Source organism: Suncus etruscus, chromosome 11, assembly GCF_024139225.1.
Source record: "Suncus etruscus isolate mSunEtr1 chromosome 11, mSunEtr1.pri.cur, whole genome shotgun sequence".
In the NCBI taxonomy this organism is placed as follows: Eukaryota; Metazoa; Chordata; class Mammalia; order Eulipotyphla; family Soricidae; genus Suncus; species Suncus etruscus.
Window position 1 is genome coordinate 87,120,233 of NC_064858.1, and position 27,382 is coordinate 87,147,614.

A 27,382-nucleotide genomic window follows, 5' to 3' on the forward strand; every position below is an offset into this window, starting at 1 on the left:
GCTTTCTGGGTCCAGAGGGTGTTCTTGGGTTTTGTTGTTGTTGTTGTTGTTGTCTCAGCTAAAATTGTTGGCTTTTAAAATAGTGTAAAAGGATGGGAGAGATAGCTCAATGAGGCTGAGTTTACTACTCAGCAGCCGCGAGGACCGTTAGATCCCAAGGCACCACCCCATAGTTGCCCATAGCTGGGAGTAGAAGCCCTGATCAGGCACTTTGGGGTGTGACCCCAAACCCAAGATATATAAAGGAGTGATAGAACTATCTGCAATAATATGTAGTCCTATTGGAAACAATGCCATCTGAGGCGGACAAGGACTAAATGACTGGCAGAAGGTAGATTAAAACCCAGTAATACAAGAGGAAGCGTGGCTAAATAGTCGTTTTCTTTTCCCAGTTTCCTGAGTGTCAAAAGCAGAGCCTAGTTCTGGCAGGCGGGAATATAAGGAGACAGCAAAACTTGGTCTTTAAGGTTCTTTTAGCACTAAGATGTTATGCTACATATGTGTTTGTGTGTTTTAAATATTTCACATAAATATATTTCTTTGTTTTCTTTTTTTTTGGGGGGGGTCACACCTGGTGGTGCTCAGGAGTTATTCCTAGCTCAGTGCTTAGAAATCGTCACTGGCAAGCTTGGGGGACCATATGGGATGCCAGGGATGGATCCCACATTCGTCCTGGGTCAGCCGCGCACAATGCAAACTCCCTACTGCTGTGATACCACTCGGCCCCAAAATATAAACATTTTATGTGGAATATTGTGTGCAAAGAATTTACCTCTACCACCACCCCATACAACTATATCGATGAGAATAAAGTGTACCCACCTGTAAACTTTGTGGTTCTTTATTTAGGATCACTGTACTGGTCTGCTTTCTCTGTTTTCCAGAGCAAGTCTTTTCACAAGTTCCTTCCCCTTGCTCAGAACAGTTTTTCACAAATGACCTTTGTGCACATTTGGGTAAACAGAGGCAAGTTTCTCTGGCATTCCTAGGCGGGAATCTAACTTCTTTATTGCTGAGCTCTTGGGTCAGAGAGAAGGAACTAGTGTCCCAGTGTGAGAAAATCTAAAATCTTTTTATTTTTTGAAATGTGGTATATCCCAGTTGTGCCCAGGGATCTCTCTTGGGGGTGTGATTTGATCTGGGTCAGCTGCATGCTAGGCAGGTACCCTACCTGCTGTACTATTTCTTCAGCCCCTGAAGTCATCTTATTCCCACCCTTTTTCATTTTTTGTTTTTGGCCAAACACAGTGCTACTACGAATTACTCCTGGCTCTGCACTCAGGAATTACTCATGGTGTGCTCATGAGACCATATGGCTTGTCAGGGATAGAATTCTGCTTGGACACGTACAAGGCAAGCACCCTACCCTCTACCCTCAATACCATATTTGCTTAATAGCACTTTCCACCCTAACTTCTCTTTAACCATCTAGGAAATGATGTCAGAGTTCAGGCATGAGAAAAATATAAACTATTCTCCAGGATAAAATGGAATGTAGATCAGTACAGATTCCACCCTTATTTTCTTTCTGTGTAGGGAGCTAGTAAAAATAAATAAATAAAAATATAAAATAGAAACCAAATCCTCAAAGTGTGAACTGATTAAGGGGCACTGAGGTAAATCAATGGTTATTTGCAATGTTTGCTTTTATTTATTTTTTTGCTACACCATTGAAGCTCTGTGCTATAGGATTGCTCCCCAGGGGACCAGGCAGTGACTAACCTGGACCTCTGGTATGTAAAGCATGCTTTGCATGCACTCAGCCCCATTTAAAAAAAAATATGGTTGGCTTGTAAACCGTCTGGAAGACTCTCTGTGTCAAACTCCCCCCTTATAGCAGCAGTCTACATTTTGGCCTCGCTTTCTACATAAGCCCACCAAAGCCAATTGTTGTGGACTAGAACTCATCCTCTATACTGATTCCAGCCCCTTTTACTCATTCATTCATTCATTCATTCATTCTTCCAGTCCAAATATTTCAATTACGAGAATATTACTCCGCATGTGCACTTTTACCAAGGAGAGTCAGTCTGGCAGTCTGTCCTTGGTCTCATACCTTCCTGACTCCTGTTAATTACTCTTTCCTAATTAATTTTCTCCCAGTGTGTTTGACCCAACAGATTTCCCCCGGAATCCTTTTCCTTCAGCATTTGGAATGGGGAGACGATGGAGGGGACGCACGTGTCAGATAGAAATGATGTGATGAGGGCATTGAATGGTGCTCAGGGCCACGGCTCCCATAAAAGCACAGAGCGTGTGTTGTGTGTGTGTGTGTGTGTGTGTGTGTGTGTGTGTGTGTGTGTGTGCGCGCGCGCGCGCTAGGCTAGAATCCAGGTTGACCTCTTTAAGGCAAGCTTTCTACCTGCTCCAGCTGTGTGTGCGCATACATGTGTGTGTGTGTGTGTGTGTGTGTGTGTGTGTGTGTGTTTGGGGTGGTGCGTCCACTTTCCCTAGAGTGGTGGCAACCGAGGTCCGTCTTGTCTTTCCACCCAGGGGCGTGCAAAGAAAGACAAGGTTCATTCACGCCCATCCTTTTCACACACCGCACCCTCTTCCATCCATTCCCAGGCATGTCTCCTCTTCCCAGCAGCCCCTCGGGCGATGCCATTCCTCGCACCCATCTGTCTTCCAGCCCCGGCTCCTCCAGCCTTTTGTGTCAAACAAATAAAGACTAGGCTAACCGGGGACCCTCCTCCTCCTTGCTCACTCGCGTGCCTCGAACCCTCGACCAGTGGTGACGGCTGGGCACACGTGCCCGCTGCGGGACACAACCTGAACCTACCCGGGGCACCCTATGCACCTGGCTTGGCACCCCATGCACCTGTGCCGGGGCACCACCCACCCATCGGGCCCGACCACACCCTCCTCCTCCTCCTCCTCCCCTTCTTCTTCCTCCTCCTCCTCCTCCACCTCCTCCCTCTCGGGGGGACACCTGCTCGTGTGCGGGGCGCGGCGGGGCGGGGCTGCGCAGCCGCGGCGCCCGGGCCCGGCTCCCCCTGCCCTCTCCCCGCCTCGCCTCTCCCCTGCCCCGCTCTCCCCGCCGCCGCACCCCTTCCTCCCTCCATCCCTCCATCCCTACCGGCTCCCTCCCGCCGCTCCGGGGTGGGGGGGTCCCCGCTGCCGCCGGAAGGAGCCGCCATTTGCCACCTCGGCCGAGCGCGCGGGCCGGAGCCGGAGGAGCCGCGATCGTCCTGGGTGGGGGACCCCGATCGGGGATCGGCCGGCGTCGGGGCGATGAGGGGGCCCGGCCCCGCCGCTGCACGCTCGGGGCGCGGCGCCCCGGGGGCTCGGCCCGCCCCGGACCCGGACCCGCGGGGCGCGGCCCCCTGAGCCCCCTCTTCCTGCTCTCCCCGCACCCCCCGGCCATGGCCACGGCTGTGCACCCCGGGCCGCCCGCAGTGGCAGCCCCGCCGCCGCCCGGGCCCCGGGAGCAGCAGCTGCCGCTGCAGCAGCAGCCGTGAGCGCCCGATCGCAGCCCCCCCGCAGCCCCCCGCCAATCGGACGATGCTCAAGTCGCGGCTCCGCATGTTCCTGAACGAGCTGAAGCTGCTGGTGCTCACGGGCGGCGGCGGCGGGGGGCGGCCCCGGGCAGAGCCGCAGCCCCGGGGGGCCGGCCGGCGCGGCTGCGGCTGGGCGCCCTTCGCCGGCTGCTCCAGCCGGGACGGCGACGGCGACGAGGCCGACGAGGACGAGGAGGAGTACTACGGGTCCGAGCCGCGCGCCCGGGGCCTGGCCGGCGGCGGGGACAAGGAGCCGCGGGTCGGACCCCCGCCGCCGCCCGCGCCGCTGCCGCCCGCGCCGCCGCCGCCGCCCCCGGGCGCGCTGGACGCGCTGTCGCTCAGCAGCAGCCTGGACAGCGGCCTCCGGACCCCCCAGTGTCGCATCTGCTTCCAGGGCCCCGAGCAGGTCAGGCCCCGGTGGCTGGCTGGCTGGGTGGGTGGGTCGAGGGACGCGCCCCGAAGAGACTGACTGGGCCAGGAGGTGGGGCCCGCGGGGGGCGGGACCCTGCACCCCCCCACCGGGCCCCGATGGTGAAGTGGGGGGTGCTGGCCTCGGGTTGGGGTCCCCAAGAAGGGAAGGAAGGGAAGGGAAGAAAAGGGAAGGTTAGGGGTGGGGCTCCCCCGCTCTCCCCACCCAAAACGGGGGACCCAGCCTTTCTCTCCTCCACTGGCCACCCCAGCCAGGGTCATCGAGGTAGAGCTTTTGGGGTGCTAGGGTTCTCTCCCTGATAGGCAGAGAGGACCGAACTCTAGGCCCACCACCGACCTCGAAGGGAGGGGTCGGCCAGCGCCCTTTGCTTGGCTCTGTCTTCCCACTCCCTGGGACACTTTTTTCTTACTAGAGGTGCCCCCAATCCTGGCAACTTCCCTCCCACCTCATTCCAGAGAGTAATCTTGCTTGGGAATGTCGTGGGCACCGTTGTCCTGAGATAGTGCCAAAAGGGGGGGATGTCACTCTGTCGTGAGATATAATGGACTCAAGAGAAGCATTTTTCTTTCACGCCCCCTCCTTGCACCCCATCTCTCAGGACCTCTGCCCCCCCCTCACCCCCATGCTTGGAAACTCATTTCAGTAACTTACCCCAGTTTTTACATCTCATCTCTGAGAGACTAGACCAGCATGTGACCGGGTGAAAGGCCTGGCTACGAGTCCTTCCTCTCCAGACCCTAAAGGACAAACTTAGATTTGGGGGTCCTCCCAGTGGGGGGGACCTCCCTAAATGTTGGGCCACTCTCCCCCCAAATCTCTCTCTGTCTCCCATTTGTTTAGTCTGGGGGGGTTTACCTTGAGATCTTCTTTCTTTGCTGCTAAGATCTTCACTTCTGGACCACTTTGGGGGTGACGGACCCGAGAGGTTTGGGTTGGCTTTGAACCTGTGACTGGTCTGGAGAGGTCAGAGAGGTGATACCTGATTCGGACCCCCCTCACTCTTCCTCCAGGGGGAGCTCCTGAGTCCCTGCCGCTGCGACGGGTCAGTGCGCTGCACACACCAGCCCTGCCTCATCCGCTGGATCAGTGAGAGGGGCTCCTGGAGCTGTGAGCTCTGCTACTTCAAGTACCAGGTCCTGGCCATCAGTACAAAGAACCCCCTGCAGGTGAGGGGCAGCAAGAGGGTTTACAGACTTAGGCAGGCAGGGTCGAGGGAGCTGGTTTCGTCCTTGGCCTCCAAATGGGTCGAGGGAGCTGGTTTCATCCTTGGCCTCAAAATCATCCCTCACAACTACTACCACAACTTCTCTCTGTTCATCCTTCCTTCGCTTACTCACAGGCAATTTTGGGGTGCCGCAGATATTCCAAGCACTGTCCTAGGCACTGACAAAGTGAAAAGATTCCTAGGCACTGGCAAAGTGAAAAGATGTTCTTAATGGAGAGAATGATAGCCAACGTGAAATGTTGTCTGTATTAATGTTTCATCTTTTTCATAATTCTATTAGTTATGTAATGTTGTTGTCCTCATTTTAAGTGTTTTGCCTTTTTTGTTTGTTTGGGGAATTTTTTGAGGTTTATATTTGTTTTGGGGGCACAGCTGTCAGTGCTGAAGGCTTACTCCTGGCTCTGTGTTTAGGATCAGTTCTGGTGGGACTTAGGGAACCTTAAGGGGTCCCAGGGATCAAACCTGGGTTGATCACATGTAGGGCTGGTAGCTCCCTGGAATGTTACTCTGGCTCCTGGTTAGTTTTCTTTGTGTTTGTGAACTACCTTACTTAGGTTTACTCAGAGTTTACTCTTGGCACTGTGATCATATATGGTGCCATGAGACCATAGTTGGTGTCAGGAATCAAAACTGGGTCTGCCATATGCAATGCACATACCATACTTGCTGAACTGTTTCTACAGGCTCTGCTTTTTTTTTTTTTTTTTGCTTTGGGGCCAATTACAGCAGTGTTCAGGGGATTGTGTGTGGTAGTGGGGATGGAACCTGCTCCTCGTTCCTCATCCCAATCCTCTGAGGTAGACAGGAAACACCACAGCAGAACACTTCCCCCCCCAAATCACACAACTCTTGTTGTGCAGAGCATGGGCTCAGCCAGTTAAACAATCTCTCCAAACCCTATTCCCAGTTAAAATTTTGAGGGCAGGGCTGGAGAGATAGCATGGAGGTAGGGCATTTGCCTTGCATACAGAAGAATGGTGGTTCGAATCCTGGCATCCCATATAGTCCTCCAAGTCTGCCAGAGCGATTTCTGAGCATAGAGCTAGGAGTAACCCCTGAGCACCACCGGGTGTGGCCAAAAAACCAAAAAAATATTTTTTGAGGGTATTGGTGCTGGAGCAATAGTACATAGGATAGGGCATTTGCCTTGCACATAGCCAACTCAAGGTCAACCCCCAAAAATCCATACTCTCCCTGCACCTGCTAGGAATAATCCCCAGGGGACATTTTTGGGCACCACCAGGTATAACCCAAAAACAATATCAACGAACAAATAAAAGTTAAAGGCTTGGAGCCAGATAGTGCAATGGTAGGGCATTTGCCTTGCATGCGGCTGATCCAGGACGAACCTCAGTTCAATCCCCAGCATCCCATATGGTTCCCCCAAACCAGGAGTGATTTCTGAGCACAGGGCAAGGAGTAACCCCTGAGCATCACTGGATGTGCCCCCCCCAAAAAAGATAAAGTCTTGATGCACAAAGAGATTTTGAAAACTTGGTCAACATTACTCAGCACTGTTAGTAGATGATGGAGTTGTGTGTGTGTGTGTGTGTGTGTGTGTGTATGTGTGTTTTGTTTTTGGGTCACACCTGGCAGCGCTCAGGGTTTACTCCTGGCTCTATGCTCAGAAATCGCCCTTGGCAGGCACAGGGGACCATATGGGATGCCGGGATTCAAACCACCGTCCTTCTGCATGGAGGCCTTACCTCCATGTTATCTCTCCAGCCCCAGATGATGGAGTTTAGATTCAGAGTTCAAACCTAGATGAACTAGTGTCAGAACGCTTGCCCGGTCCTACCTTTCTGGAACAAGACAGGAATGTGGTGTCAAACAGTGCAAGAGGTGCCACATTCTAAGTTTAACGAGGTCAATTGGAAGGGGGTGTTGGAAGGCTCCCTTGAACCTGGCTCTCCTGGCCCTGACTTTTTTGAACATTTCCCCCCACACAGTGGCAGGCCATCTCCCTGACGGTGATTGAAAAGGTCCAGATTGCCGCCATTGTTCTGGGCTCCCTTTTCCTGGTTGCCAGCATCTCCTGGCTCATCTGGTCCTCACTCAGCCCCTCAGCCAAGTGGCAACGGCAGGACCTGCTCTTTCAGATCTGCTACGGCATGTACGGCTTCATGGATGTTGTCTGCATAGGTGAGGGTACCTCTCCCCCTTATTTGTTCAAAATGTCTTTCCTTCTTACACACTTAACTTCCCATGTCCACGCCTTCAAACTTCATGCCCACACTTTCTATCGTTGATATGCTTAGGGGTTCATTTGGAGCATGTACCTACCCACCCACTTTCTGCTTCTTTTGTTCCTTTTGTAAGTCTTTCTCTTCTCTCTGCTTGCTTGCTTAATATTTTTTCTTGGCTTGTTTTGGGGGGCTATTCTTATCAGTGTTCAGGGCCTATTTACTGGGGGTATTTTGGTACTCAGGGGGGAGTAACTTCTGGAAGGGGTTTGGGAACTTTGTGGTGATGGGCTTGGAATCTAGACTTAGTCTCTTGCATGCAAAACATGTGTGTCAGCCCATTGAGCTCTTTATTACTCCAGCCCATCACTCTGCTGACTTTAAGCACTTACACAGTCTAAGTCTACGTAGCAGTTGATCCTGGATTTCTCTTTCTCCTTGCTCAGGCCTCATCGTCCATGAAGGCTCCTCTGTCTACCGCATCTTCAAGCGCTGGCAAGCTGTGAACCAGCAGTGGAAGGTCCTAAATTATGACAAGACCAAGGACATTGGAGGAGATACAGGGGGAGGGACGGCAGGGAAGACAGGCCCCAGGACCTCACGGACAGGCCCCCGCTCTGGGGCAACCGGCCGTCCCCCGGCCACCCACCGCATGCGGACGCTCTTGCCTCAGCGCTGTGGTTACACTATCCTGCACCTCCTTGGACAACTGAGGCCGCCAGATGCCCGGTCCAGTTCCCATTCCGGCCGAGAGGTTGTCATGAGGGTGACCACGGTCTGAACTGGATTCCCGGAGCGGTTAATCTTGGGTCAGTGCATTGGCCAGAGATGCTTTATCAGCCATCGGGGCTGCTGGAAGTGTCACCTGGACGCACCACTTCCACCACTGAGGATCTCTGCGGACAGCCTCATGCTGGAGATACCCCGCTGGGCACAGACATCTGGATGCCACTCCAGCCCCACTGACAGCTCCTGACATTCATCCTGGGGCAGCCCAGTGCACAGACGGAGAGAGCAGCTTTTCTTCCATAGAGAACCGTTCTTACCTCAGCTCCTGGGGCCTCCAGCCTCCCAGCTCTACCACATGACTTGGTGAAGAGGGACCAGTGCCAGAAGAAAGGGGCTGTAGACCCCCCCAAACCCCCCACCCCATGGCCACAGGGCATCTGGCAATAAGACTAGATTACATTGACCACCTCCCGTTCCCTGCATGAGGGCGGGGGGCTTCCCCGAGCCTTCCCCCCACTGCATGGGGGAGGGCATAAAGAATCATTTATATGCATATAGAGACTCTTTCCTCATGCGGGGCTTCTCTGGAGGCGTGGGAGGTGTGGGGAGGTTTCTCTACAGAGGTTGCAAGTCCAAATGCAGCTGTGGGATCTGAGTCGGAGGTGTAATTCCCGCTGGGGAATAATTCGCATAGGCTGCTAAGTGGCAGTGCTCAAGGGGCTGCTAAGGGGTGGGCCTGCCACCTCAAGAGTTGTGTGATTTGGGGGGGGAAGTGTTCTGCTGTGGTGTTTCCTGTCTACCTCAGAGGATTGGGATGAGGAACGAGGAGCAGGTTGAATGACATCGCAAAGGAAAGCAGTGAGGGCATAAACAATTTTCTAGACTAGTCGATAGTCCATTTGTTTTCAATAGTAGACGGTTAACAGATTGCCAAATGTGTTTTTTTTTTTTAAATCTAGAGTCGCGCAGATCCTTGGAAATTTGTGTTACATGTGATAATAGATCCAGAGATGGGAAGTAGAATGCAGTGTGAAAAATGATGGTTATTCGCAAGCATGAACGTTCCTTTAGCTCTCTACACGTTGGGGCTGGGGGACTTAGGGAAAGGCTAGAGCTATCTTTCTTGCTCTGGGGATCACGTGGGTTGTTTTAGTCCTTTCCAGGTAATATGTTCACCAGAGAAATGGTGTAAAATGAATTTGGAGTGAGATTGACAGAATTTCCCAATGTTCTACATCTCCAACTCCTTCTGGCTACTGGAATTTTAGACTACAGGTCTGATTTGGTGTTACTCAACCAGTGGCAACAGCTGGAAGGTGTTGTGCTTGGACGCAGCAGATAGAGAACTGGTATTATATTTATATTTGGGGAGTTTGGGAACTAGTGGTTAAAATATGAATCAGTTTAAAACTTTATCCTGAAGTCTTGAGACTGTATATAGAGTGATAGTATCTTGGTTTTATTTTGTTTTGCCACATCTTCCTGTGCCCAGGGCTTGCTCCAGGTCAAGTAGTACCAGGACTTGCATCTGTAGTACCAGGTATTGAGTCCAGGTTGACTGCATGCATCATTCAAGGCAAGCACTTACCTGCTATGCAATCTTTAGTTCCATGATAGTATTTTTTTTTGTTTGATCTTTTATTTGCCAAATGATACTCTGGTTACTCCTAGCTCTGAAGCCTGGAATCACTCCTGTCAGAGCTTGGGGGGAACCAAATGGGATGCTAGGAATCGAACCCAGGTCAGCTGCATGGAAGGCAAATACCCTCCTCATTGTACGATCACTCTAGCCCTCATGATAGTATACCTTTTTTTTTTTTTTTGGTTTTTGGGTCACACCCTGTGACGCTCAGGGGTTACTCCTGGCTATGCGCTCAGAAGTTGCTCCTGGCTTCTTGGGGGACCATATGGGACGCCGGGGGATCGAACCGCGGTCCGTCCTAGGCTAGCGCAGGCAAGGCAGGCACCTTACCTCCAGCGCCACCGCCCGGCCCCGATAGTATACCTTTTAAGTGAATTATTCATCAGCAATTCAAATAATCATGCCTAACACTGATAGTTAGACCTAGACTTTCCCCATTACTGGTTCTTCTTTCAGGGAAGGTTCTGCCATATCTTGTCCCCAGTGAATGCTTTTTGGGGAAGTGTTTTTTGACCTCGAGTCGCTTCTCAGCTAGATCTCCCTCCCTCGCCCAGGAAATGGTTATCTGCCCTTCCCAAGACAGGGTTTGGCCTCTGTCCATGGTACTGGCAATCAAACCTGCCTGGGAGCGTAGAAACAAAGCTGGATCCTGTCTGAGTCACTTGAAAGCATAGAAATGGATCCCTTCCAACCTCTCAGGAGGTCAGGGTAAAGAGGGGATTGAAGCCAAGCACCCGTTCTTTCCAGTGAGAAATTGCTGCTTCAAAGAGCAAACTCTTTACCTTCCCCAACTGGGAAGCCAAAAAGAGCCAGATTCAACTGATTTTACAAACCAGCTGGCAGGGACCAGAGGGAGAGAGAGAGAGAGCAAGTCAGAGGAACTATACTGGCAGAGAGGGCAGGTATGACATAGGTGGGGTTTGCTTTGCCAAACCTGTGCTATCCCCACAACTCCCACCATGGAAGCTTAGGCACACCCAAGAATATAAACACCCACATACACAATTTTTCCATTGCCACTCTGGGTCCTAAATTCAGTGAGACGGTTTGTTCCCTTCTCTTTCAGCACCATGGGAGGTCTTCATGAAGTGGCTGGGGCCAGTATTCAAAATGGTCTCTCCTTCCCTTTCTCCCATGTAGAGATTCTTTTTCAGATAAAGAGATCCTAGGAATCACTGCCTTCCACAAGGGAATAGCCCTGTTTGCCCCATGAGGAGCAGATGTGCAGCATCTCACCCCTAATTCCAGTGGCAAAGGCCCAAGAGGAAGATGACATTTATTCCTCCTCAAACTCAAATCTACTAAAGAAACTCACTTCAGTGTGGGCCAGAGAGATAGTACTAGAGTTAAGACACTTGCTTTGCATGTGGCTGCATCAACAACAGCAAGCAACCCTGCTTTGAATGCTCAGTATCACACAGGGTTCTTTGAGCATGACGAGTGTCTCCCAGTCCTGGGCACTGTCAGGTGTGGCCCAAGCCCCATCCTAAATCAAATTTGGGGAAGTATAAGTAGAGAAAGTTTTGAAAAGCATTGGTATCCTACATTATTTAAATTAAAGCTGAATTTAGTGCCAAGGGAGTGGAGAGTAGAGTAATACAATTAATCCCTAATAATAGAGAAGTTGAGGGGAGAGGTGGTAACATAAACTTTGGTATCTGCCGAGAGTCTTACATATCACCCCGCCACCTTTTAGATCTTATGAAGGTCTCCAAGAGGGGCCAGAAAGATAGCAAAGTGGTAGGGCGTTTGCCTTTCACGAAGCCAACCCAGGACGGATGATGGTTTGAATCCCAGCCTCCCATATAGTCCCCCAAGTCTGCCAGGAGCAATTTCTGAGTGCAAAGCCAGGAGTAACCCCTGAGCACTGACTAGGTGTGACCCAAAAACACACACACACAAAAAGAAGGTCTCCAAGCGGGGGCTGGTGGCTAATAGAGTGACCCAAACCAGGGCAAGAAACTGAGTAAATGGGGAGGGAAAGAAGAGCAAAGTGCATCTTAGTCTAGACCCAGCTAATTGGAATGGGGTGAGGAGAAAGAAGGTGGCAAGTCCTGACCTGGAGAGGGTAATCTGGGATACAGAGGGAGGTTGGGAACATATTGAGAGATTTATTTGTGTGAAAGATGAGTTCATTTGTGTACATCACAAGTGGAGGACTGTGCCCAGCACCTGGGAGGCCAGGTTGTGCTGACTCAGGCAAACAGGTTCCCTCAGCCCACCCTCTACTCCTGCCCTGGGGCTTCGGCCACCTCCACATTTGGCTTTCATGCAGTCTGGCTCACTTTTCTGCCTGGAGCTCTGTCTTTGCCCAGTGGAAGTTACTTCAGGACAGTTGGCCAGGGATGGCAGAGTGGACTTTCTAGGACATCATTTGGTCTTAGAGCTTCAGATTCCAAAAACGCTTTTTCTGAAGAGTCACTGGTTTAAGGTATGCCTGCAAAGCCTAGTTTCTGATCGTGTTTACCATACAGCCCTTTGCATTACTTTCCCCACCACTCGTTGTTTCTCACTGGGAGTCAGACTTGGCTGTTCCTACGAGGAGAGAAACTGTCTGGGCTGGTGATGCAAACCTTCAGGTGTCTAGACTTCTGCTGTGACTTGGTCATTCACAAGCCCTGAGAAACCAGATTGAAGGGTTGGGGGGTAGGGTCTTGTTTATGGAATGTGAGTGAAAGAGAAGTCAAAAGTTAAGGTTAAAATGTTTCATTTTTTTATTTTATTTTTTTTTTCATTTTTTTATTTTCAAAGTTATGAATATTAAAATATCTTTTTGGGGGTCACACTTGGCAAAGCTTAGGTTTTACTCTTAGTTTTGTACAAAGGAATTACTACTCCTGGTAGTGCTTAGGGGATCATATGGATTACAGGGAGCACACCTGGGTGAACTGTGTGTAAGGTAGTGCACTACCTGCTTTACTATTGTTCTGCCCTAAAATATCTTAATATATTAAAAAAAAAAGTCTTGGGGGCCCGGAGAGATAGCACAGCGGCGTTTGCCTTGCAAGCAGCCGATCCAGGACCAAAGGTGGTTGGTTCGAATCCCGGTGTCCCATATGGTCCTCCGTGCCTGCCAGGAGCTATTTCTGAGCAGACAGCCAGGAGTAACCCCTGAGCACCGCCGAGTGTGGCCCAAAAACCAAAAAAAAAAAAAAAAAGTCTTGGAAGGGGCACGCTCAAAAATACCTTTGCCTGGGAACTAAATTCCAGGGCAACCCAACCTAATAGCTACTCGTGAGTCAAGGAGAATTAGTTTAAAAATTGTGTGGTTAAAAAAAATAATTGTGTGGTTAGTTAGGGATTAAATCCAGAACTTTATAGGGTTAGGGTTATAAAGGGCATATAAAGCATGCACTTTACCACTGAGTTTCACTCAGTCTCTCAAGGAGAAGTGTTTAATTTTTGTTTGTTTAAAATTATTAGCCAGGGGCCAGAGTGATAGTACAGTGGTAGGGCGTTTGCCTTGCACGCGGCCAACACAGGACAGACCCCAGTTCAAATCCCTGCATCTCATATGGTTCCGAGCCAGCAGGAGTGATTTCTGAGCCAGAGCCAGGAGTAACCCCTGAGCGCTGCCAGGTGTGACCCAAAAAAACAGAAATTAGGAAATAAAATAAGGGGCTGGGCGGTGGCGCTAAAGGTAAGGTGCCTGCCTTGCCTGCGCTAGCCTTGGACAGACCGCGGTTCAATCCCATATGGTCCCCCAAGCCAGGAGCAACTTCTGAGCACATAGCCAGGAGTAACCCCTGAGCATTACCGGGTGTGGCCCAAAAATCAAAAAATCAAAAAATCAAAAAAAATAAAATAAAATAAAATAAGTTGGGGTGGGGTTGGAGCAATAGTACAGTGAGTATGGTGTTTGCCCAGCATGCAGCTGGGATTGTATATCTAGCACCTCATATGTTTTTTTGTTTGTTTGTTTGTTTGTTTTTGCTTTGTTTTTGGGCCACACACAGTGGTGCTCGGGGGTTATTCCTGGCTCTGCATTCAGAAATAACTCCTGGCAGCCTGGGAGGGGAGGAACATATGTAATCATATGTAATGCCAGGGATCAAACCTGGGTCAGCTGCTTGCAAGGCAAATGCCCTACCTGCTGCACTATCACTCAGGCCCCCATGCATGATTTCTGAGTATAGAGCCAGATAACTCCTGAACACCTGAACTGGGTGTGACCAAAAAACAAACAAACAAAAAATCATAAGCCAGGGCCAGGGAGAATGCTTAGCATGCAAGAAACCTGGATTTGAGGCTGGAAGAGATAGTACAGTGAGTAAGGCCTTTGCCTTTCATGTGGCCAACCTGGATTTGATCTGCATCCCTTATGGTCCCCTGAGCATGACCAGGAGTGATTCCTATGTGCAGAATCAGAAATAACTCCTAAATACCACCAGATATGATCCCCAGACAAAACAAAAAACAAACAAACAAGCAAAAGGAATCTGGATTCAATCTCACACCACATGGCTCCTTAAGTAACATAGGAACAAGTCCCAAAAACTCAGCAGAAGGTTATAGAGCTTCTGCATACCAATGGGTATGGCCCAAAAAGCAAAAACAAGATGAAAACAAAAAACACGAGCCAGGTAAGGTCAGATTCAACATCTAGGGGAAGAAGAATAAATAGAGGTAAACTACTTCTGCTGCATGGTCCACATTCAACACAGAAGCCCTATGGCTTTGCTAAGTTAAGCATTGGGTCTGGCAGAGAATATATAGACGGAAGCCTCTTTTCTCAGAGAGTTCACAATAGAGAGGGCCAACCAGGTGCAGACCAGATGCACAACTACATAGCAAAGGCCATGATAAGAATTGCTTAGCCAGCAGCAATGAAGGTCACAGAAGTCTCAAAGGCGTAGTGGTTGAATTCTTCCTCAGGCCACCAGCAGTTCTAGTTAAGATCTGATTTGACTGAGGCATTGATGACCAGGAAAAGGGCTGAGTTTGCAGAAGGACATGATGTTTCATGGTGTAGACCGACTATATGCTTCATACACAGATCAGAATTGCTTCAAGTACTGGGCTTTAGTCTTTCTATCCAGTTTGGTCAGACAGGCCTGAGGTGTATATGCGTCTCCCTGTTTTGCACCTAATAAAGGTATGAGAAAGGCTGGCAATGATGGCTTCCTTCTGCAGAATTATCTGTCCAGGAACTGAAGGTTTATGCTCCTCTCAGGCACCAGCACTGTCCGGGTCATGGGTTTGATTGGGGCAGCACCTGGCTCAGGTTGTACCTCAAAGTGGATCAAGATCTGGAAGGGCAGAAAGAAGACAATAACAGTAAGAAGTAAAGTATAGGACAGTGAATTTTGAAGTGGTGCTGCATTGCGTAGGATGGTATTGGTTAAATAGGGTGATGTTATTAAGATATTATGCCAGGATATATTATGGTCTGAATAATCTCTCACCCTCCAATAAGGCTCCAACACAAATGCCTTATTGCTGGTAATTATATCAACCAATTATTTTGTTGTTTGTTTGTTTAGGGGTCACATCCAGTGGTGCTCAAGGCTACCTCCTGGTTCTGTGCTCAGGGGTCACTTTTGGCAGTGCTTGTGGATCATATGTGATGCCAGGGATCAAATCTGGGTCAGATGCATGCAAGGCCAATGTTCTAGCCAATGTACTTTCACTCCAGCCCTGGTCAACTAATTTATTGTTTTTCATTTATGAATGGGCTCACTCCCAGAAGTACATGGTGGACCACGTGATGCCAAGGATCGAACCCAAGGCTTCCCCACGCAAAGCATGCACTCCATACTTCAAACATCTCTCTAACCCTCCTATGCTAGCTAGAGGGAGCTCTCCTGATGTGAGATGTTAGGGACTCACATAATGGCGATGGAGATGCTTACCTGGGCCAAGGCCACTTGCAATTCAAGCTCAGCCAGCCTTCTCCCCATACAGCTGCGTTTGCCAAAGCCAAAGGGCAGAGATGCAAATGGGTGGGGGGCTGGGTCTTCCCCCAGCCAGCGAGCTGGGCGAAATGAATTTGGCTCTCGGAACTGGGCAGGGTCCCTTGAAGTGGCGTAGTGACAGAGTGTCACTAGTGTCTGGTGGGGGAAGAATAGAAACTTGTGAGTTGAAGTCAGGAACGCAGAACAGAATATATGGACTGGAAGAAAAGGCGGGTTCTGGCTAGTGGTGGGCAAGTTTTGGGGGGCTACTTTTTATTTGGCCACACTCAGCAGTATTCATGGCTTACTCCTGGCTCTGTGCTCAGGAATCACTCCATGTGGGGCTTAGAGAACATATGGGGTACCAGGGCACAAATCTGGTTTATTTGTGTGCAAGAAGGCTTGCTACACCCTACCTGCTGTACAATCTCCCCAAATCCTTGGTTTTTTTGTTTGGAGTGTTTTTTTGTTTGTTTGTTTTGGGGGGGCACACCTGGTGACACTCAGGGGTTACTCCTGGCTATGCACTCAGAAATAGCCCCTGGTTTTGGGGACCATATGGGATGCTGAGGAATCGAACTATGGTCTGTCCTACCTAGATTAGCGTGTGCAAGGCAAACACCCTACAGCCTGCGCCACCGCTCCAGCCCTTGTTTTTGGTTTTAGACCACACCTAACAATGTGAAGGGCTTATATCTAACTATGTGGGATCACCTCTGAGATGGTCACTTCTGAGATGATCTTATGCATGCTAGAGATCACCCCCCCACCCCCACCCCATCAGCCCTGTGCAAGGTAAGCACTTTACTCGCTATGCTCTATCTGTGGCCTTGAAGTTACTTTTGGAATGATGGTTCCACAGCCCCAGTTATGGCCCAGAGAAAAACATCCAGGTCAAGAGAAGGTTGAGAATGAAACTGATGTTCCATGTAGTCAGGGACAGCTAGGACAAAAGGGGAATTGGGTTCTACTCACATTTTTGGGAATAATGTAATCACCGACACGGATGTCTTTGTCTGGAACACGAGAATTTCCTGGTACCACAGGATACAGTCTGCCTTTCAGAAAGCAAGAGGGAAAATACTGAAGGGAGGCTGACACTAATTCCTCTCATCTGTCACCCCAACTTCCAAACCCATTCTTGGCTGAAGGCAGATATCATTTCTCTCTGCTCTTTCTGCCTGCTCCCATCCACTCTACTTCTTCCACCCTTCCAGCCTCTCTCTAGTGCTTCCTCCTGGGCTCTCACCTTAGCACCTCCTTGATCACGGCTTTTAGTAGTGGTAGCTGAGACAGAGCAGCGGCAGGGTACTGGGCACCAGGATCCAGAGCCATGGTGATTTCAGAGTGAAGAGCCTTCTGGACCTCAGGGTGCTGAGCAAGTTCATAGAGGGCCCAGGAGAGTGTGTTGGACACCTGAGGGAACAAGTAAGTGAAAGCATCAGAAGTCTTGAGCCTGGGGATCCAAGACAGAGGACAGAACACCAAGCCAAACTGCAGCGTAGGAGGAGCGCAGCTGAAAGGCAACGGTGAATTCCCTATAGCGGAAATCCCCTGGGATTGGGGAGGCCAAACTCTGGGGCTGAAGCTTATGGACAGAGAACCTCACTTACTGTGTCAACTCCAGCCAGTAGCAACTCTGTCACATTTCCCAGGATGCAAGGGACAGGCAATTTCTCCCGGAGCATGATATGGGTGAGGTGCTCCCCAGGTCCTGTGTCCTTGCCAGGCTTTCCTGGGTCCCTCTGGGCCAGCTCAGCCGCTTGTCGCTCCACATGCTGCTGGGCTGCGTGCAGAGAGAGAAGTCCAGGGATGCCTCTCTGAACAAGCTCCGTGTTCCCATCACCCCCAGATCATTTGTGTGCCTTACTAAATGCAAACATCTGGTCCCAGTCTCGGCAGAGGCGGCTCCAGGGTCCGGGCACCAGGCGATGCAGCCAGGTGGGCATCGCCATGGTCAAGAGCGTGGACACAAACACGGATCCCACGGCGCGGATGAAGGTCTCGGTGTCTTCGGGGACCTCGGCCTCCAGGCAGCCCAGGCGTGACCCCAATAGCACCGCCGCGATGCCTGCCAGGAGGAGGGCGCTGTCAGGGCGCTGGGTGGCCCGCGGGAGGCACCTCCAGCCCCCCACCCCGGGCGCTTGGAGACTTACCTTCGAGGCCGAATTTGTAAAACTCTCCGGCTACGTCCCGAACCAGGGTGGGCGGCCCAGCGCCCCGTCCCCGCTGGCGCCGCAGTCGCCCCACGAGGTCCCGGACCACCTGGTCCAGGGTGCCGGCGTAGCGGGCGGCCGCTGGAGGCCGGAGAAGGAGCGGGGCCAGGAGGCTCCGGAGCCGCTGCCATTCCTCGCCCTCCCTGCGCAGGGTCCGGGAAAGGGGAAGGGAGCGTCAGGGCAGATGTTGTGGGGTGGCCCGACGGGGCCGACGTTGCTGGTGGTGATGGTGGTTGGGTGAGGGGCGTGAGCAGCTGGCTGGGGCGATTGTATCTACACCCACTCTGGGTACAAGACCTGCCCCTACCTGCGCCCTCTTTCCACCCCTCGTGTTTATTACTCATTTCCTGCCCTGGAGGGGCTTGGGTTTCGGGGTAACCTGAGTCAGTCTCCCAGCCCATCTAGATGCTGGGACCGTGGCTCTTCCCAAAGGTTTCCAGGTATCTGGTTACTCTGGGGATAAAGGTAAAGCTAGGAACCTGAGCGGTGGCACAAGCGGTAGGGCGTTTGCCTTGCATGCGCTGACCTAGGATGGACCATGGCTCGATTCCCCAGCATCCCATATGGTCCCCCAAGCCAGGAGCGATTTCTGAGAGCATAGGCAGGAGTAGCCCCTGAGCATCACCGGGTGTGGCCCCAAAACAAATCCCCACATACACAAAAATAAAGATAAAGGGGGAGAGGACCAGAGCTCTCCTTCAACTTGAGCCAAACAGAGCGAGGTGGGAAGCCCTAGATGCTTTCCACAAGGGTGGGATGGAGGAACTGCCCTGTCCTCCCAACCCTGGAGAGGTTCCGACCCGGGGCGCGGGCTCTGCAGCCGGGAGACTCACGCGGTGAGCAGCCCGCAGGCCCGCTGGCCCCGGCGACGATGCTCGGCCCAAGGCGAGAAGCTGCAGCGCTCGGGCCGGGGTCCTTCTTGTCGCAGCAGCTGCTCCACGAGCGCGGGGCCCGCCAAGTACACGGTGCGCACCTTCCCGAAGCTGGCCAGCCACACCGGCCCGAAGCGCGCGGCGCCCTGGACCTGCAACGGGCGCACGGGTCACTGCGGAGCCAAGCTGGGGACTGACTCCCGGTACGGCCGGGCTTTGGAAGAACCACTTGCTGCTCTTGGTCTAGAGTCCCGGGTAAGGATGCTCGCGGGGCTGCAGGCCCCCTTCTCATCTCCCCCACCGGTTCCCACCCCGGAGGAGTTTGGAGTGTTAAAGGGGCAAACGGGTGTTTCGGGAACTCTTTGGGTTCAAGCAGAGGAATTCTTTTAAGTTTCCTGCCGTGAACTGCCCATCACACAGGATCCGCAGGGGCAGAATATATGCAGAATGCAAGCAAGCTTTTCCCCAGACTTGAATTATTCGTCTTGGAGCTGGTACCACGCGTCTCTTCCTCCCGCGCGTGTGTCCTGGTTCCACCCGTCCCCCAGACTTGCGCTTAGAGACAAGGCGCCTTTCTAGCTTCTTGGCTGGGGTTTGCAACGGGACCCTGAGCTGGTCCAACACCACCCCACATCTTGCCTTCTCAATAACACCTGGACATCCATGCCCAGGGGTCCTCTCTCCCTGCATCCTACCCAAGTCTGCCCTTTTCTGGCGTTCTCAAATCCAAGTCACACTCCCCTGGCGCAGCGTCCCCTCATCTACCTGCAGCTCATGTAGCCGCCACAGCCCCCCCTTGCAGAAGAGTTCAGCAAGGACACTAGGCGTGGAGGGGCCTGGGAGGTCCGCCAAACTATGGGGTGCTGCGCCGGAGTCTCGTTTTGGAGCCCAGCGGGCGCGATGGAATATTCTGGAAGCGAACTTGAGGTTCTGGGTCATGGTGTGGTTCAGGGCACCCCCAAGATAGAGTGCGTCTCTGGAGCGGCTGGTCTTGCACCCTTACTTAACTCTGGGGCGAGGGAGTGGCGACGCCCCTCGCCCAACTCCCCAGCCAATGGCTTCTCCAGAGTGGTCCGAGTTGGGAGTAATAGTGGGCGGGGCTGGGGCTGTCTCAGCGGCTCCCCTCGGGTCTCTGGTTGCAAGGATGACCCACCGGAAAAGGAGCACTGGCCTGTCTCACTTTTATCTAGCTGTCAGATGCTCCAGCCCAACTGTCTAAAAGATCCTTTTCTGGGAAAGGGTATTTAGTAAGGTTTGAGTGACAATCCCTGACAGCCCTCCACTTCCTCAGAAAACCAACCGCCTCCAGCCCACCCTCAGGAATTCCCCCATCCTCTCTTTTCTCAGAGAAACTGAGGAGATCCTCTGCACCTTCTATGAGCACAATTTACGTGTATTATGTATCATCGACTAAATAAATGTAAATGGCAAAAGTGTGTTTGTATGGGCTGATTATAGGGGCTGGAGCGACAGCACAGCGATAGGGCATTTGCCTTGCAATTGGCCAACTCAGAACCGACGGTGGTTCGAATTCCGGCATCCCACATGGTCCCTTGAGCCTGCCAGGAATAATTTCTGAGCACAGAGCCAGGAGTAACCTCTGAGAACCACCAGGTATAGCCCCCCCCCCCAAAAAAAAAAACCCCTCAAAATTAGTTGCAGAAAATGTCATCTTTGGGGAATGGGTGACTTCTAGTCCAGAGCTATCCCTCCAACTCTTGTCATCTATGGCTTGAGTATCAGAAATGAAGAAATTTACTGCCAATGAGAAAAGTTCTGAGATTGCTCAGAACTCTGGTCAGACAACAAGAATTAAGTGAATGCTCTGCATTGCTAACTGATTCATTTTTGGGTCCTTTTGGTAGGCTCCCTTTCCACTTATAGCAACAAAACCCTCCACAGTTTAGCAGTTTGTACCTAACTCCCCTATTCCCCACCCACCCCCATTAGGCTCTGTGCCAGTAGGCTGACTAAAGTTTTGGAATCAAAGGTCAACGTGATAAAAAAAAAAAACACCATGAAACACCCAAAACACAAGAGGGGGGTTGAACAGATAGTACAGTGGTAAGGCACTTGCCTTGCACATAGCTGATCCAGGTTCAATCCCCAAGCACCATATGGTCTCCCAAACCCCACCAGGAGTGATTCTTAAGTGCAGAGTCAGGAGTAAGCCCTGAGCACATCTGGGTGTACCCATCCTCCCCCAAAAAGAAACAAAGAGGCTCTTTACCCCAACACTTCCCAAGGAGTCTCCAAAGACACAGATTCTCAGGGTCAGCCAATGGCAGAGAGGACAGAAGGTAGTACTGTCCTTGCTCGAGCCTTTGAGGCGGCTATGCACACATTAGTGAATACAAGTGGACAGGTGATTTGAGCTAAGCAGGCTGTTTAGACAGTGCATTCCTCACCCTAGGTGAGAAGAGTTATCTTAGAGGGGAAAGGGAGCGTGAGACCCTCCCCAATTTCCTTTATGATCCACCGTTCCAATTGCCCAGTCATTTGCTTGTAGTAGAGGGTGTCTTATGAATAACACTTGTTTTGTTGGGGGTAGTGATGCAACTTCTTTTCTTTCGGTGCTAAGGGCCTCATCCCTACAAGGCAAGAGTTCTTTTGGGAGTGGGTATTATGTCTCTGTCTCAGCAATCTCAGCCTGAAAGAATCTGGGGACCTGATCTCCTTCCAGGCCCTTGAAGAGGAAGTCCAGCTTATGCAACAAAGCAGTCATCGGCCAGGAGAGGCAGGATTGGGCATCGCTGCCTGCAGGGTGGGGTCCCGTATTCTTCGGAAGATAGCAGGGAAATTCTTTCCTCCATTGCGCAGCACTTTCTTTCCCTCTTCTGTGGAGGTGCCTAGATGTCCCACAATGGGGTCTTCACTCTTGGGGAAAAAAGGGTTCAGTAAGTCCTTGCCTCTCTTTCAGATGGCCCCTGACCCCCCAACCTCCCCTCTCCTTCTGGCAGAGTTTGAATTAAAGAACCTAGAAACACTCAACAAAGGGCAAATATCTACACAATTTCCCTTGGTCCCCAACATACCAGTTCTTCCAGAGGTACCCGCTCAAATAGTGGGTGTCCTTCAAAATGGGTGCACATCCATTCATGAAGTTCCTGCACATCTGTGATGGTATAGACCAGCCCCTACAAAGGTGACAACAGCCAAGAAAGGAGGGGGCTTTCAAGGGAGCAGACAGAGGGTGGTGACTCCCAAGTGGAAAGTTTCTGAAGAGACCAACTGCCATACATGCCCTCCCAGTCCCGTCTCACCCCGACTCTCAGCACATAGGCATATTCGGCCAGCAATGTGGGACTGATGATTCGCCATTTGTGCTTTGTCCGCTTGAAATGTGGGTCAGGGAAGAGGAAGAACATCTTCGTTAGCTGTGAGACAGACAGGGTGGTGAGATCCTGAAGTCTGCGCCCCGCCCGCCTAATCCAGCCTAACCCACTGGGGCTGCTTCCCACCTGGCCCTTGCGGAAGAAATTCGGAAGGTGTTTCATGGCATTGCTACGGAGACAGGCAATGTTCTGGAAGCCACCTCCAGGAGCTGCTCTCAGAGCCCGAATCCGATCTTGTACATAGTCAGAAACCTTCACCCGGATCTCTAGGCCCAGAATCAGCGTGTCTGGGAACAGTGGGGACAATTCCACTGGACACAGAAATAGATTCATTAGGTACAACCTTGTAGGAAATGCAAAGGGAGTCAACACAGGAGGCCTCCATCTACAACCACCTGTATCAGGGAGGGCGAGTGTGGACACAGACATTTATTTACCTGGAGGATTGATTCCCTGATGGAGAAAAGGACTGGGGGAGAGCACAAAACTCTTCCAAGACTGCAAGAGGGAAGAGCTGGAGTGAGAGAGTCGGGACCTCTGATCGATTCCTGACAACCCATATGGTCCCCCAAGCCTGCCAGGGGTGATTTCTGAGCCAGCGATAACCCCTGAGCGTCACTGGGTGTGACCCAAAAATCAAAAGAAAAAAAAAAAGATCGTAAGAGGGAGGGTTCAGAAAATGTGTTTCTTTGCAAGTGCTACAGAGGTTTCTATGTGTTTCACTTAATCATAACCAATCATGGAAGACTGTGAAGACAAGGAAACCAAGGGATAGAGATGCTTAAAGGGGTAGAACTAGAACCTGCAGCAAGGTTTTTCAACACCTAGTACCATGTTCTTCTTCTCGGTCATACTGTTACTGCTATGAAAATAAGGAAGTGGGCAGCAAGCAGGGCTGGGGCAATCAAGAAACCAGAGGACTGTGAAAACAGGAGTGGGAATGAATCCTAGTGAAGAAGGGGGGAGGGGGAAGAGTGCTGAGAACCCAAGAAAAACAGTTCAGGATCATTGGCCACAGGGCTCATCTATGACGCTCATGCTGACCGGCTCACTGACCCGACACCTGGCAAATCAAGGAGGGTGAGGAGTGGGACCAGACAGAACAATCCAAGTTCTACGAGGCCCTGGAGGCAGTGCCCTCCCTTCTCCAGAGCAAAGGCCACAGCTTTCTATGCTGATGTCACAGCACCTGTGTCTGTTCCAAAGGGGAAAAGGCCAGTCTGGTCCCTGATCAGACCTGCTGAGGTGACCAAACCTAGGTGTCACCTTTCTTAGTCCCAGAGAAAGGGACAGAATGTTACCTAATAGGCCGCCATAGCCACAGCCTATGTCTGCAAACTCCACTTGGATGTCAGCTTTCTTTTCTTTCTTCTCCTTTGGGTCATCATGGCTCTGATTGGAAGTTGGTGGAGCAAAAAATTCAGGGTAGAGCTCTGACCAGTCCATCTCTTCTGGCTTCACAGGGCTAGTGGAGAAAAAAATGTTTGATGGAGAAGAGGATTGCCTATATCAGTACAGAAAGTGGTACTGCTTGTGTGGGTGATGGATCAAGGGTGGAGACAAATGGGAGGAGAGTTTCCTGAATCATTTTTGTACAGCGGGCCTTGTGACCTCAGGGAGAAATCATGGAAACCACCTTCAACCCTCAGCTGTGTGAATCATAAGCCCATCATCAGTGACCAATTGGTCTATTTTCTAGGGCTGATAAGAATCTAGGGCCTGGGAGATAGGTTGATGGACCAGAAACAAGCAGTCTGGCATGCAGAAGCCTCATGCTCAATTCCCTAAGGAAGTAGCCCCTTATCACTGGTACATAGCTCAAAAACAAAAACAAACAAACAAAAAAAAAACAAACCAAAAAAAAAAAAAAAAAGAAAAAAATGCTTCAACTGTAGTGGCTTGTTACATAGCAAGATTTAATACTTAGATGGACTGTTTTATGCAAGAAGCGTTACCAGAACAGTATTGTACATTATTGTGCTTAAGATTTAAATTAAAAAATTTTTTTGTTGTTTTTAGGTCACACCTGGCAGCGCTCAGGGGTTACTCCTGGCTCTACACTCAGAAATTGCTCCTGGTAGGGCCCGGAGAGATAGCACAGCGGCGTTTGCCTTGCAAGCAGCTGATCCAGGACCAAAGGTGGTTGGTTCGAATCCCGGTGTCCCATATGGTCCCCTGAGCCTGCCAGGAGCTATTTCTGAGCAGACAGCCAGGAGTAACCCCTGAGCACCGCCGGGTGTGGCCCAAAAACCAAAAAAAAAAAAAAAAAGAAATTGTTCCTGGCAGGCTCGAGGGATCATATGGGATGCCGGGATTCGAACCACCTTCCTTCTGCATGAAAGGCAAATGTCTTACCTCCATGCTATCTTTTCAGCCCCTAAATTTAATTTCTAATCTCCAGGAGTTCTAGGAAGGCAACCAAGTGATAAGAAACCACATAGGCGAAGGTAAGGTAACCTTGCTAAAACTATATATATATATATATATATATATATATATATATTATAAACGTGCATATAGTACATATTGTATGTAGTTTTCTTTTTGCTAGTAATCTCATCCCACTTCCTGCCTATAAAAGTCTTCCATTTTGGAAGTGGAGCAATAGCATAATAGGTAGGGTGCTTGCCTTGCACCTGGGTTTGATCCTGGCACCTCCTATGGTACCGAGCACCATGAGTGATTCCTGGCACCCATTATGGTTCCCCAAGCCTGCCAGGCATGTTCCCTAAACATAGAGGCAGGAGTAAGCCCTGAGCACTGCCAGATGTGGCCCCCACATAAACAAAGATCAGGTAAAAATAAACACTCCTGGGAGTGTTTTTCTACTTGATGGATGCTGCCTGCTGCCTGACCTGTAAGTCATTTCATTTCTTTTTTAATGTTTTTTGAGCTACACCCGGCAGCACTCAGGGGTTACTCCTGGCTATCTGCTCAGAAATAGCTCCTGGCAGGCACGGGGGACCATATGGAACGCCGGGATTCAAACCAACCACCTTAGGTCCTGGATCAGCTGCTTGTAAGGTAAACACCACTGTGCTATATCTCCAGCCCCGTAAATCATTTCATAAAGCTAACTCGATTTTCAAATATATAGCTAGTAGCTATCTGTGGTGGTGGTGGTGTGTTTGCATGCATGCTTGTGTTTGTTCTGTTTTATAGTCCGTTAGTGCTAAGGATTATTCTTGGGTTCATGGGTCACTCCTGGTGGTGAAGAAATGGAAGTAGCCTCAAGCAAGGCAAGTGCTTTACTCCTATATGTCCAAATGTAGTCAGTGGAATTTGGTGGGTGTCAAGGATCCAATCCAGGAATTCATATGCACAAAGCATGTGCTCGACCACTGAGTAACATCTCAGATACTTTTTTTTTTTGTTTTTTTTTTTTTTTTGTGGTTTTTGGGTCACACCCGGCAGTGCTCAGGGGTTATTCCTGGCTCCAGGCTCAGAAATTGCTCCTGGCAGGCACGGGGGGACCATATGGGGCGCCGGGATTCGAACCGATGACCTCCTGCATGAAAGGCAAATGCCTTACCTCCATGCTATCTCTCCGACCCCCTTTTTTTTTTTTTTATCATGAGGTGGGTGGGTACACCTGAGATGCTCTAAAGAGCACTTATGGGACCATTGGGTGAAGGTACTGAACCCGGGTCTCCAGAGCAGGCAAATATGCTTTCCAACCCTACATCCATCTGCAGGGCCTGAAATTTTATTTTTGTCTGGCTTCATCGTTGCTTAAGGATCACACTTGACGATGTCAGACCTATGCTGTGCAAAGACAGAAGGAAGTTGGAAGCATACAAGGCACTAGTGTCTTATATTTTTTATTTCTTTTTTGGGCTACACCCAGTAGACTCCAGGCTCTAAATTCAGAGATCTCTCCTGGCCAGACTCGGGGGCCATATATAGGGTACTGAGATTGAACCCGGGCCAGCTGTGGGCAAGACAAGTGCCCTTACTCACTATGCTATCTGACCCTACTGTTCTATCTTATGACAAGGTTGATATGACTGCAGAACAGCTTTTCTTCCAGGGTCACAAACTCCCCTTCTCCTACAGACTGGCTAAATTCTTTATGTGTTCAGTGAGAAAGGGATGTGGATGGAGTTTTGTACATGCTTGTGTGTTTTTTTAATTATTATTAAATCCCATTCAACCTCCATCACTCCAGCAAGGGTATCCTCTCTAGTGCTTCCCAGACTGGCACACTTACCCAGACTTTGGCCAGAAAGCCAGGGCCCCTCCTAAAACACCAACTCCCAACTCTACCAAAGCTCAATGACCAACCCATGTGACGTCATCAAGCGGCGCAGGGCCAGAGCCATCCCTGATCCACCCAGCCGGAAGTCCTTCCTCCCCCGTCCCGTCCGGCCTCTCCTCCCTGCCCTGCTCACTCACTAACGCAGCGTGTGGTCGGCCATGGGGTTGGAATGCGCACGCTGCCGATAGTAGCGCTTCTGAGGCTGCTGGGCCTGGGCTGCCGCCATGATCGTCCCCAAGTTCCGCGACCGCTTCGGCGCACCCACGTGGAAGCCGAGCCCGGGCGCACGGTGATGACGAAAGAGGGTGTGACGATCTAAAACCACGCCCCCTTAAAAGATCAATTTCTTGTCAATTTCGCCGACCTGGTAAAGCATCCCGGAAGCCCTGGGCGGGATGGCGCTTGGCACTGCTAGAATCTCTTTGGACCTGCAGGACCGGACCTCGCAACTCTGGCCCATTCTTCGCCAGTCCTGCCTGCCTGGTCTGGGTTAGCACCCTGGTCGCAGGCATTTGTTTATTTGTTTGTTTGTTTGTTTTTATCACTGCCCCTCCCTCCTTCCCCACCCCTGCCTGTATTTTTTTTGCACTTGCTTTATTAGATGTGAGCATGCATAAGTATATCACATATTTTTTTATCCATACAGATATCCATGAATTCATGCAAGTTGTGAGCATACTAGAGCATGAACCTGAGCTCATTTGGGATCAAAGCTAGGCATTGAGATATATAGAGCATCTACTCTACTAATTGAACCACATCCTTTGGACACTTCGCAAGTGACAAATGTCTGCGGATCTTCCTTTCTTTCTGCGCTTTAGAACTTATTCGCGCTCCTTTTCTTTCTCTCTCTCGGCTTCGGGACCGCGACAGTCCGATCAGCTGGATCTAAAAGTCGGGTGTGGGGGCCGGAGCGGTAGATAGCAGGCTGTAGGGCGAAGTCCGTCTTGCACGCGGATTGACCCGGGTTCCATCCCCGGCATCCCATAGGGTACCCCCAGAAACCTGCCAGGAGCGATTTCTGAGCGCAGAGCCAGGAGGAACCCCTGAGCACCGCCGAATGTGACCCCAAATCATAAATAAATGAATAAAAGTCGG

The 27,382-nt window shown here is 50.8% G+C and overlaps 3 protein-coding genes across 3 annotated transcripts; 1 reads left to right on the forward strand and 2 right to left on the reverse strand.

The window, feature by feature from the left end:
• Positions 1–3,504: 3,504 nt before the first annotated feature.
• On the forward strand, positions 3,505–8,620 carry MARCHF9 (membrane associated ring-CH-type finger 9). Its single transcript, XM_049783085.1, has 4 exons — positions 3,505–3,906; positions 4,941–5,096; positions 7,105–7,297; positions 7,785–8,620. Exons 1-4 carry the CDS (start codon positions 3,505–3,507, stop codon positions 8,117–8,119), a joined length of 1,086 nt encoding a protein of 361 aa, XP_049639042.1. The 3' UTR covers positions 8,120–8,620.
• A 6,029-nt stretch (positions 8,621–14,649) lies between these two features.
• Positions 14,650–19,630, reverse strand: LOC126022227 (25-hydroxyvitamin D-1 alpha hydroxylase, mitochondrial). The gene is made up of 9 exons (XM_049783077.1): positions 19,457–19,630; positions 18,653–18,843; positions 17,760–17,962; positions 17,474–17,674; positions 17,217–17,389; positions 16,853–17,019; positions 16,579–16,657; positions 15,562–15,759; positions 14,650–14,958 (listed from the first exon to the last, which is right to left on the reverse strand). The coding sequence occupies exons 1-9, from the start codon at positions 19,628–19,630 to the stop codon at positions 14,845–14,847; spliced, it is 1,500 nt and encodes a 499-aa protein (XP_049639034.1). The 3' UTR covers positions 14,650–14,844.
• A 1,430-nt stretch (positions 19,631–21,060) lies between these two features.
• METTL1 (methyltransferase 1, tRNA methylguanosine) lies at positions 21,061–26,535 on the reverse strand. Its single transcript, XM_049783092.1, has 6 exons — positions 26,422–26,535; positions 23,328–23,491; positions 22,153–22,337; positions 21,955–22,068; positions 21,727–21,828; positions 21,061–21,568 (listed from the first exon to the last, which is right to left on the reverse strand). The coding sequence occupies exons 1-6, from the start codon at positions 26,508–26,510 to the stop codon at positions 21,413–21,415; spliced, it is 810 nt and encodes a 269-aa protein (XP_049639049.1). The 5' UTR covers positions 26,511–26,535; the 3' UTR covers positions 21,061–21,412.
• Positions 26,536–27,382: the final 847 nt, after the last annotated feature.